An 18,960-nucleotide genomic window follows, 5' to 3' on the forward strand; every position below is an offset into this window, starting at 1 on the left:
CATTGTTGAATAAACGTTAGCCTCTAACCAAAACAACGTGGACCGACATAGAAATTAATGTATTACTTTTTACTCAGGGATCACTTATGGTGATCTTCATAATTTTTTTAAACGTTTGTGTTCATTCAGCTTATTAAAACAACTTGTCTGTTTCCACACTATTTTATTTCCACCGACCATAGTTTCGGCAACTTGTGCCATTGTCAAGAACACGGACAAGGACAAGGCACAAGTTGCCGAAACCATGGTCGGTGAAAATAAAATAGTGTGGAAACAGACAAGTTGTTTTAATAAGCTGAATATCAAAGATTTCCACCGCATCGCGCCGGACACTGTATCTTTTATTGTTTGTGTTTATCTACGCAAAACAATGAAAATATCTTACTTAACCATGACCGAATGAGTTAACTTGAAAATTAAGTCATAATAGCTGGTTGTCTGATTCTAATCTTCAGTATAGCTCTCTTTTAAGGCTCGTCAAAAGCATATGTTAAATAATATAGATTAGATAAATTGGCGGGGTTTATAGTTCATAACTGATGTTGCGGTTACTACTATTATTACTATGGTCTGGAGCAGTTTTAACATGCACAGACATCTATGATAAACCTACGATATGCATCTCTAATGGAATAGCCGAAACGCCGCGTAGGGAGAAAAATTCAAATATTGAAATATATTCTAAAAATCCATGCATGAGTTGTTACTAAACTTTATTTGTGGTAGGGTGGATGGTTATAGATTTTGAAATAAAATTTTGGGCCAATTCTGAGGAAGAGTATTTGAGAAAAGATGATTAATATTTTTTTAAATGCTAAAATATGACAACAATAGGAACTTTAGTGAATTTGCAATACACTTAGGGCCGTATTTTAAGACGTTCCTAGAGGAACGACTCTTCCTGTGTGACGCGTTACTAGGGGGAAATCAACCTCCAAGCGTTTTTTAAACGTACCTCCTTCTTAGTAGAATCAACTCCATCTACAAGCTTACCGAATTTCTCCCTACTATTTTGAGCATGGATCAGACCACCCTTCTAAATTGTAGGAACTGTTTCAAGGCCTAATATGGCGGAATGCGTTGTTAACCTCCGGATTTTGTCATTTTTTTCCGGACACATTTTGCAGTATGCGATCAAAATTCCATAAAAATTACGCTTTTTTAACGTGATGATATTTATTTGTTTCGTAATATATGCCTGTTATGAGGAAACGTATAAAAAGAACGAAAAAAGCGTTAAGTCTGTAAGTAAACAACCGTTGTTATGAAATGGATGCTGAATTTTCAAGGTATGTGTTGAAAGAGTCGTATATTTATGTTGGACGAATACACTTAAGGGATAGGTAGAATATCATTGAGTACTACTATTCAGAAAGGAATTTCTCCAGAGGTATCGCTTCACAATATGAACCGTAACAGACGTTATTTTACCCTCTGAATGGAGTGAACATCTAAGCAATCGTGTTCTGACGATTCCGTATATGTTAAAACTGCTAATTGCCTTTAGGTTTTATGCCTCCGGGTCATTCCAGGTATGTGGTATTTTTACGCAAGATTTATATTATCGCTTTGATTATGTAACACAGTATTAAATCTCGTTTGTGGCGATCTACCCGGAGTTGCTCAGGGGACGGTGTTGAGAATAATTAAGGTATGATTTCTCCTTAGTTTGGAAATTGTATGAATGGAAATTTTCCATTTGGAGGGGAAGCGTTATAAGGTATTGAGTTCAAAATATTTGGTAACCGTTACAGAGCATCAGTAATGACCTGGTGGCATTGATACCTCGTTACAAATGTAAACATAAGTTGCCAATTTCAGAGGAAAATACTGCTAGATGTAAGACATCTTTTTATGACAAAGGTCGATTTCCTAGAGTATACGTATTGGGTGGTATCGACTGCACCTATGTTCCGACTGTGAGTTCGGGGGGAGAGTTAGGCTAATTTTACGGAAACCGGAATAGATCATATGGTTTTCATTAAACGTAAAGGTATGTAAATGTTTATTTACCAAGTTTATCACAACGTATCTTATGTTGAAATTGGCAGCTTCATCTCAAGGCATATTATGGTTTGAAAATATCAAGCTGAGGCAAACCGTGGTTGCTGAGTAATTCTACTTCTTAATAAATGGGATTCTGCTTATCCCTTTAGTGTATTTTTCTAACTGATACATAAAGCTCTTCCGAAACACACCTCCATACTGTACTGTTCCATTGTAATGGGTCTTGTTTAGTCTTGAATAAAATTATATTATTCCAATGAAAATCCATATAGGTAGTTCCTTCATTTTCCTTTCCTGCCCAAGACTCCCACTTCCTTTGCATGTCCCTTACAATGTATAAATACAGTTAACAACATGAAGATAGGTAGAGTTATCTCTTGTCACGGGTACTTCATTCTCCTAATTTAATACCCTATCTCATTATGTTAGGCCCTTTCAAAGTACCCATTTCATATTTGTAGGGACATACATACAATGGTGTGCATAAATAATCATTAATAATGCATGGGTGATAATAATAATTATGCCAAAAAATTGGATTTTAGCAATGTAATTTCAAGAAATAAATAAAATTAAACAGTTCTATTTTAAAATTATAAATATTTGAACTAACCTTAGCAGAATCACTTTTAATTAAAAAATGGAGTGGTAATCAGCCAGATAATGAAACATGACTGTCTGATGGAAGGGCTGATAGAAGGAAGGAATTACAGAGTAAGGTAATGGAAGGCCTACCCCTGTTATCCATATTCTGAATTGGCTATGAATATCTTACAACATGGAGCAAGTAATCAAGAATGTAAATAAGGAATTCTATGTCAGCAATGGAACACTAGTACATAGGAGAATCAAGTCCGCAGGCATACTCAATCAACCTTCATATTCAGTGACGATTGATATATGTGACTGATACTACTTAAAATATAAAATGGAATTTTTAAAAACTTTGATCCTTTAAAGGCAGTAATGCCTTGAGTAAGCAGTGAAATGACTAATTAGTGGAATTGTTCAAGCATACTACTTGATTAGTACTAAATTATTTTCACTCATGGGTGGTATGAATAAACGTCTTTTACAATTTTACATGAAAGCAACTATAAAATTGATAAAGCAGCAATGATTGGCCTGGAGGCAGTAATAACTTACACGTTAACATAAATATTACTCACTTAATTTGCTAAACGAAAGTTTTTCCAACCATTAGTTCGTGTTACCTTCACCAACATGTTAAAATTATCCAAAAAATTGCTTCATTTTGAACCTCATACTGCACGTTTGATGTTGACCACTCACTGTATGAAAAGAATGCATAAAATTGTCAACAATTACATACTACATCACATCTTGCCTTTACCTATGTCACCATTTTACCTGAAAATATTGAAAGAAAGATATATATAGGGATTGGGAAATGCAGCTAAATAACATTATACAGGTTCAATTGAATTTAGCTTTATTAAATGAAAATTAAACACATTTACAAAAACAAGAGAAATTTACTAAGGAAGGACAAAGTTGTTGGCTGGCACTTAAATTAAAATCACAAAACACATTTCCAATAGCAAGAAGACGATGCAAAATCTAATGCAAAAAAGGCAAAATTGCTAGTTGGATGTGCAGAATTAGATGAGGAAGAGTTGGGATATGGCTTATGAAAGGCAGGAGTAATGAAGGCGGGGAAAAGCCATGCAGGTGCAGAAGTTCTCATTCCAGTTACAGAGAGGGCACCATCACCACAGGAAATGGTTCAGGTTAAGGCATAGAAGCAGGCAGCAGAGTTATGGCATCTTTCATGACATCGAGGTATCCAGCAGCCCAGGAGAGAGAAGCAGGAGCAGGAGCTGACCAATGTCAAGGAAGAGGAGGAATTCATAGAGGAGTATCTGAAAGCTTGCAAAGAAGTTCGCATATAAGCATATGATGCATACAAACTCCATGCAATAATACAGGCATAATTAGGCCCTCAAAGCATGCATTATACCTTAATATCCATATGCAAACACAATGATCATTCACATGCTTTTAATATCTTCATTTGTAATAATTCATTTCAGAGAGCATTGCATGGATTCAATTTTATCACACTGGGTTTCAAAATTGAAAGCCTCCATAAACTGAGCCTAAGGCTAGTACCAGTATTTTAAAGTTTGAATTCCCATCACTAATTTGCCTATTCTGCAGAGGCTCAAACTGAAACGTGCATCAAACTTCTAACTACATTTATTTTGTTTTCATTATCCCTAAAATTAGGTAATTGCAATGAATATATTTTCCCTGAATAACCTTTGGCAGATAATCATTTGCAAATGACTTTAAAAACATCAAGATAATGGAGAATTTTAAAATGAAAGCACAAGCAACACCAAGCAAAATATATCATAACAAGTACCACACGCTTCAACTTCGCCTCCTCTGTTTGAAGGTGTATGCCTTGGATACACTTCTTAAATTCCTCCTCCATCTGAATGATGTTTCCAGCAGCCTTTGCATTGGCAAGTTCCTGCTCCTTGATGGCACAAGCAATCTCCGCTTCCCTCTTCCGGATCCGCTGGATGGCATCCTACTTTTCATTGTAAGATGCCGTGAGTCCCAGCCTAGCCTCCATCTCCTTCTCAATGGCCGCTTCCCTGATTAATTATGCCCTTTTTGTACTGCAAGAAGTCCCTGCAGATTGCATCCTCGGAGTGTATGCTTCCTCTCGATGGTGGTCATTTAACTCAGAGGAAAAATAAGAAAGTATAACGTTCATTAATGAAAATCATGTGACATAATTCCTGGAAATAGCATCAAGTAACTCAACTTAACTTCAACCATGATGATTATATTGGATATGCAATGACATTTTATAAAGGTCACAGAAAAATAACCACACAATACACAAAGGCTAGTATGATGCAGGTCAATTTCTCTTTAACGAAGTTGTATTCCTTTAAGCACAATCATGGTACTGTACACATTTTATATTTTTTGACTGACAGATGCAACATGATAATATTTTACTTGATAATAATCTCAGTGCAACACTAAGGAATTCCCTTCAATAATGATAGGAACATACCCGTTTTTTAATCAACTTGCCTGATATCTCAGAAATGTTAGAGGAAGCAAACAATCCAAGGTCCCATCCCTACCCACCGGGGAAACGCTAGGGACCGCCAACGCATCAGAGTCCCCAGAATTCGCCGGAGAGTACGAGACGGACGGCAAGGCTATTTCCATCTCTGGTGGCAAATCTTCCTTACTGGTGGATGTCATTGGTCCGCCACCACTCTTCATCATCTCCTGCCTTTCATTCGCCAGCTCTTCCCGTTTCCTCATCTTAATATTATCACAACTCTTCCTCAATTGCTTGGCGGTACGCTGTGAGATAGAAAAAATTATCCGTTACATTGAGATTTACGACAAAATATATCACTGGACTTGTAACCAAACCAAAAATAAATATCCATCACTACAGCCAAAATTGATAATGCTACACGTACACTACGTATATTCACGAATTTATTTACTTTGCCACTAAATAACAATTACAGCAACTCCGCCACCATTGCGGAGTCGTTTTAATTGTTACCCCTACCCCGCCGCTACAAGCCGAAACCAAAAGCTTCACAATAATAATTCCATTAACATTCCATTAACTTGGAATTATTGTTGTGAAGCTTTTAATTTCGGCGTAGGAAAATAAGATTTACTTGTATCGCATGGCGCGAATAACGTCTAATCTTGTATTGGAAATGAAGGGAAATACGTTTCGTGGAAAATCTCTGGCCGCGACATAATCACGAAGGTTTTTTTGCAATCTACCACCAAAGTGCACTTTATGAGGATTTCAGCAAAGACTTAAAAAAAAAGTTATAGCTGTTCACCGGTTTTTAAACCCCAAAACCAATGAACTAGCTACGAACCTAGAATGAGCTACGTCGATGTTACCAACAGACTTACACGAGTTATGTTAGATTTTTGTTGAAAATGAGCAAGTTGTCTCGCGAACTGCCGAGCATGGATAGTCGCAATCGCAGAATGGCTCTTCATGAAAATGTCTCCGAATTTATAGATAGTTTTAAAATTATGACTTTGATAAATAGTTAGCGATCAGTCAGCAACCATTTTCCATAATTAATTGTTCATTGAAACAAAAATCTTTTCAACTATCAGACAATGCATTTATCACCATCATACTTCCAAACAAACATACTTACCTTCCGAACAAATTCGTTCGAATTAAATTCGTCCTGCACATTCAACTAGGCTCTCGCCTTCTTCGCATTCCATAATGCATCCGTCTTCTTGCTTTCCAACACCTCCAGACGCTAGTTATGACGCCAATCAACAACTTCGTCTCTTCCCTTGTAAGTCTGTCCATCTTGTTGTCCTCCAGTTTAATAATAAAAGCGATCTTCTTTTTGTTGATGCGTTCTTGCCGCAATGAACTGTGGGCAGCAAACGTCACACAACGCATGACGTAGATATGAGAATTTCAGCGATCAACTCAACACCCACTACTTCGAAGAGGAAGAGTTTGGTGTTGCTGTAGGAACGTTCTTGACTGCGAATAGTAGGTGGAGATACAACTCTTTCTCATCCCACTCCGGCGATAAGAGTATTGTTTAAAAATACGGCCCTTAGTATCTTAAGCAAAGTATTAGCTTAAAAATATGTCTTATGTCATGGCTCTACGAGTGGTAACATGGAAGAAATTATATAATTTAAGGCACTTTTTTTGCAAAAATACGAAAAAAATCAAAATACGCATCAAATGCACAAGCTTTTTTTGCGCATAGCCGTCTCGAGGTATTTATCTTGGGGCGGAGATAGAACTATACAGATATTTTCATCAAAATCTGAGACCCGAAGGGACAAGCATTTGTTGAATTGAGGTGGAATAACCCTATGGTATAATTTTAAAATATTCTGAATAAAATTAATTGAAATATTTTAAAAGCGTGTGTTACAGCTGACTAGGATTTCACTTCATTTTAAAATCTTTCAGACCCTGCCTACCAATATCATCATGCCCTGATAAATACCATCAGAACTAAATGCAGAAAATACATTTTATACATAAAATTTCTATAGCATTTGAAACAAGTTTCACAATATCATAATATTCTCATAAGAAAGCGGGCAGCAAAGCCATCTCGCAAGGAGAGTATCTCCGGCTAAAAGAAAAGGTTATTTTTCCTGTCGATAGCGTCATTTGCGATATATATTTTCCAGCCCATTACCGAGCGATTTCTAGAAGCCACTTTTCTTGAGCCGAGAATCGCCATAAAATTTCCTAAACCCCTTTTCACACGGGAAATGGCTCGCCGCCCTGTCCCCCTTCCCTAACATAATCTCCCAACCCACCCTCCGTCTCTCTTCCTTCCTCGGCTCACCGTCCTTCATTATCGCCGCGCCCTCACGACCGACACCACAGCCCCTATCAACACAACTGGCGATACAAGGCCGCAGCGAGGGGAATGGGAGAAAAACACATGGATTGAGCAGTAATATTGGTAGATGGCAGAATACGTCCCCCGAAGCAAAACCACCATGGCTGGGAACATTTTGCCACAACATGGCTGGGAAAAATCGCGGAAATCTTCTATAAAATTTCTACCGTATAGATACCTTTTTCTCAATTATACGCAACCAAACTCTACAAATGAGGTACCAAAATGCACAGAATTTATCAGAGAACATGCGACGGCATATCTTACTTCCTAAATATAACTATGGTTTCCTTAAATTAGTTTTTAAATAACAAAAAAAAAAACAAAAACAAAAACCGGTAAATATTCCTGACGTTAACGGCGCACAAACTGATACATTTGTTCATTTGCAACAATATCTCGCAGTCTTTAAATAACTTTTATCAAAATGCGGCTGATTCCACATTCAAGTCTCCTGTTGATACGTAAGTATGAGTCATCATGTGCGTTTAACAGAGGATAGTGTAATTACTTCCAATGTTGTGTTTAAAGAGGTCCTCTGACCTCAATTTGTACACGAACATTCTAATTAAATTTGTACATAAGACCCTGCTTTTTTTCCTACATTTTAAAAGTAGAAACGCGCCTATCCCTCAGTGGACCTGCATTGAAAAGAGCGGGGGAAGCCCGCTGGGAGCGGGCACATCACGCTCGTATTACTTGATGTTAAAGGTAAGGTAGTTGGAGGAAGCGACCGACAGCTGAGGTCATTCGAGCGAGAATGGAAGGAAAGAAAGCATGGAGGCAAATTTGGAGTCCGCATTAGTCTGCTCACGAATATTACAAAAGAGTATCCTCAAATGGGCCTGATTATTTTTACGTCGCTCACCGCTCATTTGAATGGGTTTTAAAAGTCGCTGACGGACAAATTGATCCGAGTTTCACGGAGAAATTAGGTAATATTGGGGGTATTAACCGAAATTTACGTTCATGATGATGTGATTTATCAAATTCATTACTTTTTAATGCTATTCCTTGCAATTGCAAACATTATAATGCAAAATATTAGCAAAAAGTGGATCGCATTACATACATCACCGCGCCGCAGAAATTTTTGAAAATCGATTAAAATGCGACCGAAGTGACAACAGAAATCAGCCTTCTCTCAACAAATGGGATGAAATTGGTCCTCATCTGTGCGGTGTCCTTGAACCTGCTCTAGCCGAAAGGTGACAAGGGGACCACGGCTTAATGTACTATCCAATGATCGGATTAATGTACTTATAAGTACCTATACAGTAAATATAAATATGAGCCTACGCAGAAAATATTTCAGAATTTATTAGTTTTGGCTGCCTGTTAATTATGGGCAATACAAAAGACCAGCGTCTTTCAGGAAAAGATGGAGTGTTTTCGCAAATGCGTCGGTACTTCGTAGGTACTTCACTCTTTCAGCATTGGACTTGCATTTTTTTACTCCAGTGAAACGGTTAATATAACGTAAACAATGCGTGGTACATATTTTAAATTTGATACTTTTTCAAGCCATTCGAGGCAAAAACGCAGATTAGAGCACATAATTTGATTGGACTTGGATTTGATTTGAACTCGATGCCAAATAAAAAGGGGAGAAAATAAATAATCGGTTCGTCCGCCTATTTTATTTTACTGGCGATTGCGATAGGGTTTGAAAACTATTTCGAACCGTCGCCTACTTCTCGATCTATTCGCGATGAAAAAACGACAGTCTTAAATATTTTTCCGATGAGTTAATGACGTCACAAACTCCTGCCGAGTACGCCGCCGAGTCTCAGCTGCTTTGCGGCTTTGCGAAATGTGACTGCATTGAAGAGGCCCCATTCTAACCCACATATAAAAACAGGCTCCTCAAGTTGACCTCCAGATGTGTTGTTATCCACTGCGCATTTTAATGAGATAACTAAAGTCGACACTCGCGTCGCTGACGCTCCCCTGTAACGGCGTTGGATGTTAATTTTTGGATCATTGTTCCTGCATTATCATTTTGAAAGACATTACTGTCATTCAAAAGATAATGAAAAAGCGTCATCTTATGAACACACCAAAAAAATTGGCATGTCACCACACTATTAATGACACTCCTCAGAAATCATTAATATTAGTGATGGATGAAAAGGCATGAGAAACTACGGACCTAAATTCCAGTGTCTTCAGCAAAAACTAAACTTAAAAATGAGATAAAACTAATCGCTCTATGAAAACTAAGAGGATAGAGATTAGGAGAGGAAAAGCGATCTGGTTACACGGAGGAAAAAGCTGTAATTGGGGCTGTTAATCAAATTCAACATCCCTAATAATGTGATCTATAAAATTCATAGCTTATCGATTGTTTTCCTCACAACTGCAAATACTATACTGCAATGCATTAGGAAAAAGTCGATCGCGATGCACTAATAACTGCCCTACGGACATTTTTGTAAACCGATCACTAAGCGATCGAAGTGACAAAAGAAATCAACTTCCTAAGTGATGAAATGGGACCTCCTTTGTGTAATTTAAGTATACTTACTGGGAATAGCCGCGGTGAACACTTTACGGAGTCATCCGTGGTGACAATGCACAAATGGTGTGAAAATCCTTCTCCGGTATACTCAAATAATTTACACAAAACAAAAGACTCCTCGATAGCTTAACTGGTAAGGCATTCGACCAGAAGTCAGGATATCCGGGTTCGAATTCCGTTCAAGGCGAACGACTTCTTTCTTAATGGAAATTTCGCACCTCCTTTGCGAAGTTCCCTGGGGGGTGATATTGACGTACAGCGACAACCAGTTGGTACTTACCTCAATCGCGGTGGCCCTCCTTGGTTCACGAAGGAGTGCACCATTTCCATCGAATGCGGTCCATGCATCTGCCACCACCTCTCGGCTCCACACTTCTCCGTCTACTCCTTCACACTGACCGTTTCAGCATTAAAGCCAAGGGGAATGCATAGAGGCCCAATCCCATCCCATTAAAGGCTGATTTCCGTTCCCACTTCGACTATATTTTAATCGATTTCCAAAAATGTCCGCGGCGCAAAGATGAGTGCAATGCGATCCACATTTTTGAAAACCTATTAAAATGCGACCGAGGTGGAAACAGAAATCTTTCTCCTACGGGATGGAATTGGGCCTCCTCTATGCAATCCCCTTACTCGGAAGCACCAAAGCGTGAGGCAAAAGTGCATTCATCCGTGCCTCACCTCTCAATGTTAGCGGCGAAATGCGTCTCACGTCGCTGAATTGGGATTTCAACGTAGAGCATGCTTCTCGCCGAGGCAGTGACATGGGGTATCCCTAAGCACATGATGCTTCTGTTGAAGTCAGTAACATATGTGCCTTTTGCTATGATATTACGATTCAAATTGGTGATTTTTTTTTCATGGAATTTCTAAACAGTATAAGGGATCCCCCCCACTGCATTCACTGGAAATTGGCCTACACGGACGTTAAGTACCGAGTAGTTTCTCTGACGGTAATTTCCATGCGTCAATTGTCCTACCAACGACAAGCATTTTATTTTATTTATTCCCATACCTCCGAATACAGCACATATTGGCCATTTTACTCCGGTGTGTTCACCAAATTCAACAATTAACGTGCACGAGTACTAAATCTAACTAACTAAAGATAACTTAAGTACTATATCGGTTAAGATAAATTTACATGGGTCATTTAGCAGATTACGCCGGTATGTTTCCTTTTTTCAAATTGGACATCACTCCTGAATCTATGGGAAGGCCTCCTCCCTTTCATTCTATCTATAAAACCTATTACCTTCCTTCCCCTCCATAGCTTGCATAGCATAATTCCCTCTAAAACCGTGTTTAGAACCCCCATCCTGCTCACTACTCCAGTAAAGTAAAATTCCTAACTACTAAAATCTTCGTTTTTCATATTTTTCTCACGAACTCGTTCATTCTTCATTTACAGCTGTGTCTCCACGCCCACGTGCGGTGGAGACGGTGGGGGTGCACAGGTGCGCGGCGTGGAGACATATGGGTGCTCGAACCGTCAGCCTCATGCCTCCCTCACCCTCCCTCGTCACGTCATTGTCACGAGCACTGCCGCCGTAATCTATTTTTTGCAGCGCTTCGACCGTACATCGATTCCACGAGTCGAGAGAAATCTGCAATCGAACGTACCCACGGGTAAAATAATGAGTAAAGAGGACGCACCATTCACTCTCGCGGCGTGTTGAACCTTTAAAACTGACGTTAATTAATTAAAGTATTTGGGAGCCCAAAGATTCCACTATGGATTTGAACCTAGGCCCCAAACGCTCGATCAATTACGCTACTGCACTGACCAATATATATTGTATTTTATCCCCTCTGAAAATGGAAAACTATACTTATATTGTTAGATGAAATAACATGATATTTATGATTCCAAAATAGGGTGGCTTCCTAGTATTTTTTTATTGACTAAATCGAAAGATTATTACTCCTGGAGTACGTAATTCACGCTTTTAGATTTTTAAATGACGATATCTATTTTTCGCTTTCAAATGAAAAGTGACAATTTTCAAGCGCGCGAAAACGCGACGGCTAAGTATGAATGCTGGGAAAACCCCGTGTGACGTCGTTCTGGTTCCCGCTGACATCAAGTGAGATGACCTTGGGGCGAGGCTTTGAGCGCTGATACAACGCAGGATGCTAGCAAGTAGCAGAGTACCCAGCTAGCAGGTAGCGCTTGGCTTAAATAAGGATAAGGAAACTTTCCGACAATAGGCAGTTTTAATAGGTGATTATTAAGAGACGTTTCCCTGAGCTCTGTGCCTCATGCATGCATTGGTAATCTCAGACGATGTAAAACTCCTATCTACTCGTATAGAAACTAGGTCCTTGTGATGTCACGTTGAGTGGCATCGCATGGGCGCCATTCTGGCCTTTTTCAAATGAGGATAAAATTGACCATTGCCATTCGTCTAAACCGGGATTTCTAAAACCAAATAATTTGCATATTACGAATACACTAATGGTGGGTAACAAATCGCAATCAATGCCTTTCGTTTTCTTTGATGAAGGAAACTACCCTATTGTGTGTAGCGACTCCAAAGGTTTGAGCGCTCCTACTTGATTCTCGTTGAAACCCATGGCTTCACTACTAGAAGCTGTGAGAGAGAAATAAAAAGTTTTGTTGTTAAGGTTTGGGGGGGGGGGGGGGAGAAGTTCATAATATTATGTAGCGCCTTGATCATTTGCAATACCATTTAGCGATAATGTGTACGAGGTCTGATATGCATAGTACTATGGCTTAGATAAATTCATCTATTATTTTTGAACACTTTTTTCATGGTGTCATGAAAAAATTTGTGTGAAACTCACCTGCTTGAATATAACCATCATTTCAATTTTTCCAGAGATAACAAGGGGGAGGCCACCCACTCCCTCAATCTGTCAATGTCCATAAGCCACAGTAGTGGAAAGCAGAGGACATTCAAATACATAGGAGTCATAAGACAAATTTAATACATAGCAATAAAAATTGAAAATATTACCCTGACAGAGCTGTGCATCCACCTGTCACATTCAGTTTTGGAAAACTAGACTCTTCCATTCCCAAAATTGGCTTATTCTTTGTGCTATAAGATTTTGCTATGGCTTCACTGTGAGGGTTTAAGTTTCCTAAAGGCATTTCTCCCACTGTTAAATACTAACTTTGATTGGCCTGACAGATCCAAGTCCTTCTTCGAGTCCAGTGGCACAGCGAGCTAGGGTTTTGGGGGATAAAACCCCCCCCCAGAGCTCAGAGAAATTTTTAAGTTTAATCCATTTTACTTGATTGGATTGATATTACTGATAGAACAGTGTAAGGATTAATAAAATATCCCGCAGAAAGCCGTAAAACTCACCATTTTGAACAGTTTATCTTAAAATTCCACAATTCATAAATCTCGCACCTACCGTTTATCCTGGTGGGTATTGCATACCCCCAAACACCCCTGTTCGAGTCCACTCACAAGTGTACAGCCACTATGTATGCCAACCCTTCCACGGTTTTATGAAGATTGATTTCATTCAACAAAGTCAGTGAATCTGAGGGGGAGGAAAGATGAGGATCAAGGTGAAGGCAGGGTTAAAGTTATCTCACTAACAATAAGACACCATGCATGTATCACCACATAATCCCTCACATGAATTGTAATACCTGGCTAAACTTGGCAACCCATTTCCTCGAAGTTTGGAATAGAGTAGGCCCTAGCTTTGCAATTTACATTGTATTCACAATGTGATTTGAGCTGATCTTGTGCTTTCTAAAATCAGAAATTTCACTGATTTTGTAGCTACTCGTGCATCTCCATCAATTATGTATTTCTACATTTTGTATTTGTTGTATTGTATTTTTCAACCAAATGCATACTATGCTATTGCAACATTTGATTGTTCTGATGGAGTTTTACTTGATTCCTCATCTGTAAAAAATATATTTTGTACATACGGCGGAATTTTTTTATACAACTGATTCTCCAGAATGGATTAATATCGTTAAGCAAGGGTCAACAGTATAGACAAAAACAAAAAATGTCATTTCTTAGCCAGAGAGACTATAATTTTATATGATGGGTGAAAAGTTGTGAAGAATATATCTTTAAAATGTTAAGGTATGTAATAATTACCTCTGGCAATTTGTATAGCTAAAAGTGAGGCTCGGGTAAACATAACACCATTTCAAGGAGAATCTCTGTTTATTCATCTAATTATTGCAAAAGATGGAAATATGACACAAGGGATTTGTTTTCAAATATTGAAGGAAAACTGAAGGGAATAGAAAACTATTTATCACTTGCGAAACAAGCTAGAGTATGTCATAAAAAAGATGAATTTTGAGAGTATTAGCACTCAGAAATTCAGTGAGAAGAAAAATCTATGCATTCTTTAGTTCAACACATCCTGCAAGTTCCATCGATGCATGCATTTAGGAAACACTCACTGAAATTTCACATTACTGCTTGGATCCTCCTTAGAATTTCAGTTTCAAGGAAATTCACCATCAATGAAGAAAAACATTTTTATAGTAACACAGTTTATTATATCCTTAATTGAAGACTATATTTTCAAATATAAAGGAAGTGGCAGCTGAATACAAATTATCCACTAAAATGCAAAACATTAAGAAAACAAACATTTGTTGGCTCGGTGTTATTAGAAGAGAACAATCACTGCCAGCAAAACTTAATTTTAAACCAGGCCATTCCACTTTAGGAACATGAGTGCATTATAATTAAATGTTAATATTTTACAAAATTATATCTTTAGAATTTTAGCTAACTTAAGTATTATTACAGATGTACTCCTCTCCCTGTTTGGGCAATGCCTTACATAAGTGAAAATCTAAAATACCTTTGATCAGTGCAAAACAATAGTTTAATTTATCCAAAGCTTTCATGGTGATATATAAAAAAAGATCTGCTGAATTTAATTCATCAATACAAATTAATTTAAATTCATAAATGAGTAAGGAGAACTTTTGCTAAAAATTGCATGTGATTATATACCAAAGTTGTCTGTAACAAAAACTTCAAAAAGAGAAAAATGTATAAAATGTCAAATGAAAGTAAGCTATTCAGGTAATTAGCACATGATAATTCATGTATTTATATCATGGAATTCCAGCAAACCTTGAAATTTTTTCATCTTGGTGAGAGTGCATATCTGAAAAACGTGCAATATGAAATTTAGCTTGAACTGTGAGGGCAAAATTTTCACTAAAGTCTTGCATTAAAATAGCTCGATGGAAAAAACTTCTGCCAGCACTAACAGGATGATGGGATATGGATGGAAGTGGACAGGAACACGAGTAATGGACTGTAGAGAGAAGTTCCTCCTCAATTTGTAAGCCACAAACTTTTCTGTTCAATAATTCACAATCACATGTAGGTACTCGAAGACATTGTCATGCTTACACTTAAGATTTGGTGATATCAGCACACAAAACACTCAGTGATTGTTTTTTTCTTTTTTGACAAATAAGGAACCAGGAGTGCATTACCAGGGGAATGTTCAAATACATGTATATTACACTTGTGTTAGCAAACTAATCACATTTAATGTGAATGGAATATACAAGGTGAATCACAGATGTGTTTCTCCCTTAGATGCATGGCATAGGATGATAAAAATTTTGGCATAACATCATCAACATCTGACATTCCATTTGTATCTTTTCATGAAAAGAATGGCAAATTTTCGGCCCACGCTTAAGAAGATGTTTCTGAAAAGTGCTCCTTAAAAAGGGGCAAGGTAAATTTGCCAGTCACTGCCTTCTGCAGTCAGTCAAGATACTTTTAGGGAGAGAATGATCAGGCATGGGATAAGATAATCAACATTAAGTTCACACACTGAGCCATTAATTATGCTCATGATGACAATTCTGGAGAGTCTATCCTAAACGAAAAGGAAAACATTGTTTCTACACTACGTGACACATCAAACATAGGCTGGTATTACACAATATAGGAATGCTGCGGAGGATTAACCAATGCACTGCTTGATGCAATAACCAAGCATATTGATTCATCATAATCAGGATGTTTTCATGAACATAATTTTATAAGTTTCCTTTTCCATTTAATCATATCCTTTAGCAACAATTAAACTATATAAATGAAAATTTAGAGAAATTAATAAGGACAGAATCAAATTAATTGAGCTGCTAATCATAATTTTTATAAATAATCTCAATAAACGGCAACATGAAATAGGTATTTACAAATGTATAACAGATTTTCCTCAATGTGAACAAATCAACAACACCAACATGATCACTCAACATTAATAAATGAACTTGCAACATGACTCCAGGCGGGCATAAATTGTTCCGTACGAGAAGCATTCACTTCGCAACTAAGCAAAGATGCATCTGCATTAACACGAGGCACATGCAAGTAAATAATTAATTTTTTCACCTATCTACAAATTATTTACAGTCAATATTTAATACATTACCTACATAAAAACTCATAAGCTCTCAAACAGCTGTAACAACTACAGCATATCCCCAGCTATATCCAAATATGAGCAAACTAATTGCATAACACAAGCCCCACCTCAGAGCCATGTCACAATATCTGAAATTTATTAACTTTTAATATTTTTAAAATATATTTTTGAGGTCTGTATTTTTATGAATGGTTTTAATTGAATTATACACCACCCATGTTCTTTTGAAGAGTTAATTTATCTTTTATAACTATGTTTATCTGAACTACAGACAAAAATTAATATTTCGTGCTTCTTTTAGAGCATTTGGCATGATTTTCAATGAAGAAAGTTTGAAGATGACAAGAAATTTGCACATTGCATTGCAGAGTTATAAGTTAGGTGTTCAATGCAGCAGAATTTGAAACAAGAGAGTTGGTGACTAGAGATAGTTACACTCTAAAGAGAATGCCTACAATCACAGTCTTACAACAATGAAGGCTTTGAAGCATGCAATTGATGCCTCAACAGACGCTCAAAAGCAGTACCTTATTATTTCAATTATTAAACAAATTTATCCACAGATCGGTTCCTTTCATGACAGGTTTTAAAAAAAAGCTTCTATTATATAACACATTTAGTCCACTTTTTTGTCAAATATTTACATTTGAGTTGAATCAATCACATTAAATAACATAAGATCAAAAATTGCCTCAGTAAAAAAACATCACATATGTATTTACAGCACCTATTAAGCCTCCTTTTCAATGCACACACACACAAATAATTTGGTCCTAACGGGTGAGAGATGTATATTTCTTCATTGTTCAAAGATCACGTCAAAGGCCTGCCCTGAAATTTTAGTTGATATTAAATGAATATAGATACAAAATTTCAAAGTCATGTAAAAATAGCTTTGAGAATATAATGGGAGAAAAATTCTCTCATTACATTGGAGTCAAGTATATCTGAAAGGTAGGTGAAGGAAATGTTGCAGCTGTACAAAATGCTTCAAAAACAAAATCCTATTATATGATAAAAATAAGAGATTATGTTAAATTTTATTCTTGTTGGTTGTAGGTCATTTGAGGAGATTAACTACTATTTCAGAATATGAGTAACTTCTGGGTTAACAAGGGACCACTTCACATTAGCCAAACATATCACGAGTGATCAGTCCTTAGAGCTAAGAAAATCTGGTAATTGTTAAGTGTACCTTGTGTTAACCCTCCAAAGAACATTTAAAACAATGTCCTATACTGAAATTCCTGATAACTTCAGGATGAAAAAGAATCAATCCCTCACAACTTTCAACATGTGATTAAAGATTAATCCTAATCTTCATCGCTTTTGAACCCATTTAGCTGATAATTATTGGCTCCTTCAACAATATTAAGCATACAAATTCATATTTGAAACCTCATAAAACCTCCATCCCTTCTTAGCTCATCATCATGTTACAATAGTTTTGTTGAAATTGCTTCCAAAAATTATTCACATTGGTGTACTGCTATGCGTTTCTGGGATTTCATTCCCACCAGGGACATGAAGAAAATATGATTCATTATAAAACAGTCTAAAGTAATGCAGTTCATTGTTTTAACTTAGGAACTATCTGCATTCACTCTGAAAAGACTGCATATATCCTCCAAAGACCTTCATAAACTGTCCGGCTTTTCAAACAAGTCTTTTGATTAAGCCAAAAGTTTCACAAATGTACTCGGTCTATTCTGATTTTATGATCTCCAACACTGGAGACTACACCACTAATTAAGCACTCCATATGCTTTTTCCAAAATAAACAAAATAGCTGATATGATATCTTATTTCATATGAAATGTCCCATCAAATCCAACGGTAACATCAAAATTTACCATTTCACATCCAATGTATCTACTATAGCTTATACATAATTAAATCAATGGTTTATGGACCCAATTCTTATTTATGTGCTTCACTTTACAATACATGTATTAAACATGAAAAATATATGACACGCTCCCATGCTTTGAGTCAAATGGACTTCTAGATGGAGGAGGTGCACTATCGTGGTTTACATTATGTCCCTTTCAAGAGGAATCCTCAGTGGTCTAGTGAAAGACATTGATCTTCTACGCGTTAAATGAGTAGGTCGACGATATGGAGCAGCCGTGGCCATGCGAGAGTGCCTGTTTGAGTAGGAGGATGAGGAAGGCACATCTGTGAAAACGTGGAGGGGCCTTTGAAGGCTTGACTGACTTGGTTCGGCATCGAACGGAGTGGTGGGCTGGGGGAGAAGGCAATGGAGGGGAGTGCAAGCCAGCAACAAGAGCATAGGGAGGAAGATGAGGATGAGAGCTGTCGAGGAGAAGGACGACAGGACAGTCGGCTGGTCGTTAACCACCGCCAAGCTCTGGGAAGCTGCTGATATCGATCTCGAGCAATAGTTCTTGCAATGAGGCATCCTTGACCAGTGAGTTTGATGAACCTCACGGACATTGCGACTGTGTCACACTTCCTGGAGAAACTTGAGTGGACAAACGCCCTGGCGATTATCACCGCTGCGGATCATCACCATGCCATCCAACTCCTCACCCACCTGAATGACAATCTATT

The 18,960-nt window shown here is 37.6% G+C and overlaps 1 protein-coding gene and 1 long non-coding RNA gene across 2 annotated transcripts in view; both read right to left on the bottom strand.

Annotated features, from left to right (window-relative positions):
• Positions 1-3,443: 3,443 nt before the first annotated feature.
• LOC124163725 lies at positions 3,444-6,434 on the bottom strand. The gene is made up of 3 exons (XR_006865834.1): positions 6,207-6,434; positions 4,397-5,367; positions 3,444-3,897 (listed from the first exon to the last, which is right to left on the bottom strand). It is a non-coding gene; the product is annotated as an uncharacterized LOC124163725 (long non-coding RNA).
• An 8,019-nt stretch (positions 6,435-14,453) lies between these two features.
• LOC124154843 (pneumococcal serine-rich repeat protein) overlaps positions 14,454-18,960 on the bottom strand; it is a 353,437-nt gene continuing 348,930 nt past the window's right edge. The window contains exon 22 of the mRNA XM_046528677.1: positions 14,454-18,955. Within this exon, the coding sequence (XP_046384633.1) occupies positions 18,854-18,955 (102 nt within the window). The 3' untranslated portion in view covers positions 14,454-18,853. The remainder of the gene's footprint in view (positions 18,956-18,960) is intronic.

The sequence above is a fragment of the Ischnura elegans genome, chromosome 1, assembly GCF_921293095.1.
Source record: "Ischnura elegans chromosome 1, ioIscEleg1.1, whole genome shotgun sequence".
NCBI classification, from domain to species: domain Eukaryota; kingdom Metazoa; phylum Arthropoda; class Insecta; order Odonata; family Coenagrionidae; genus Ischnura; species Ischnura elegans.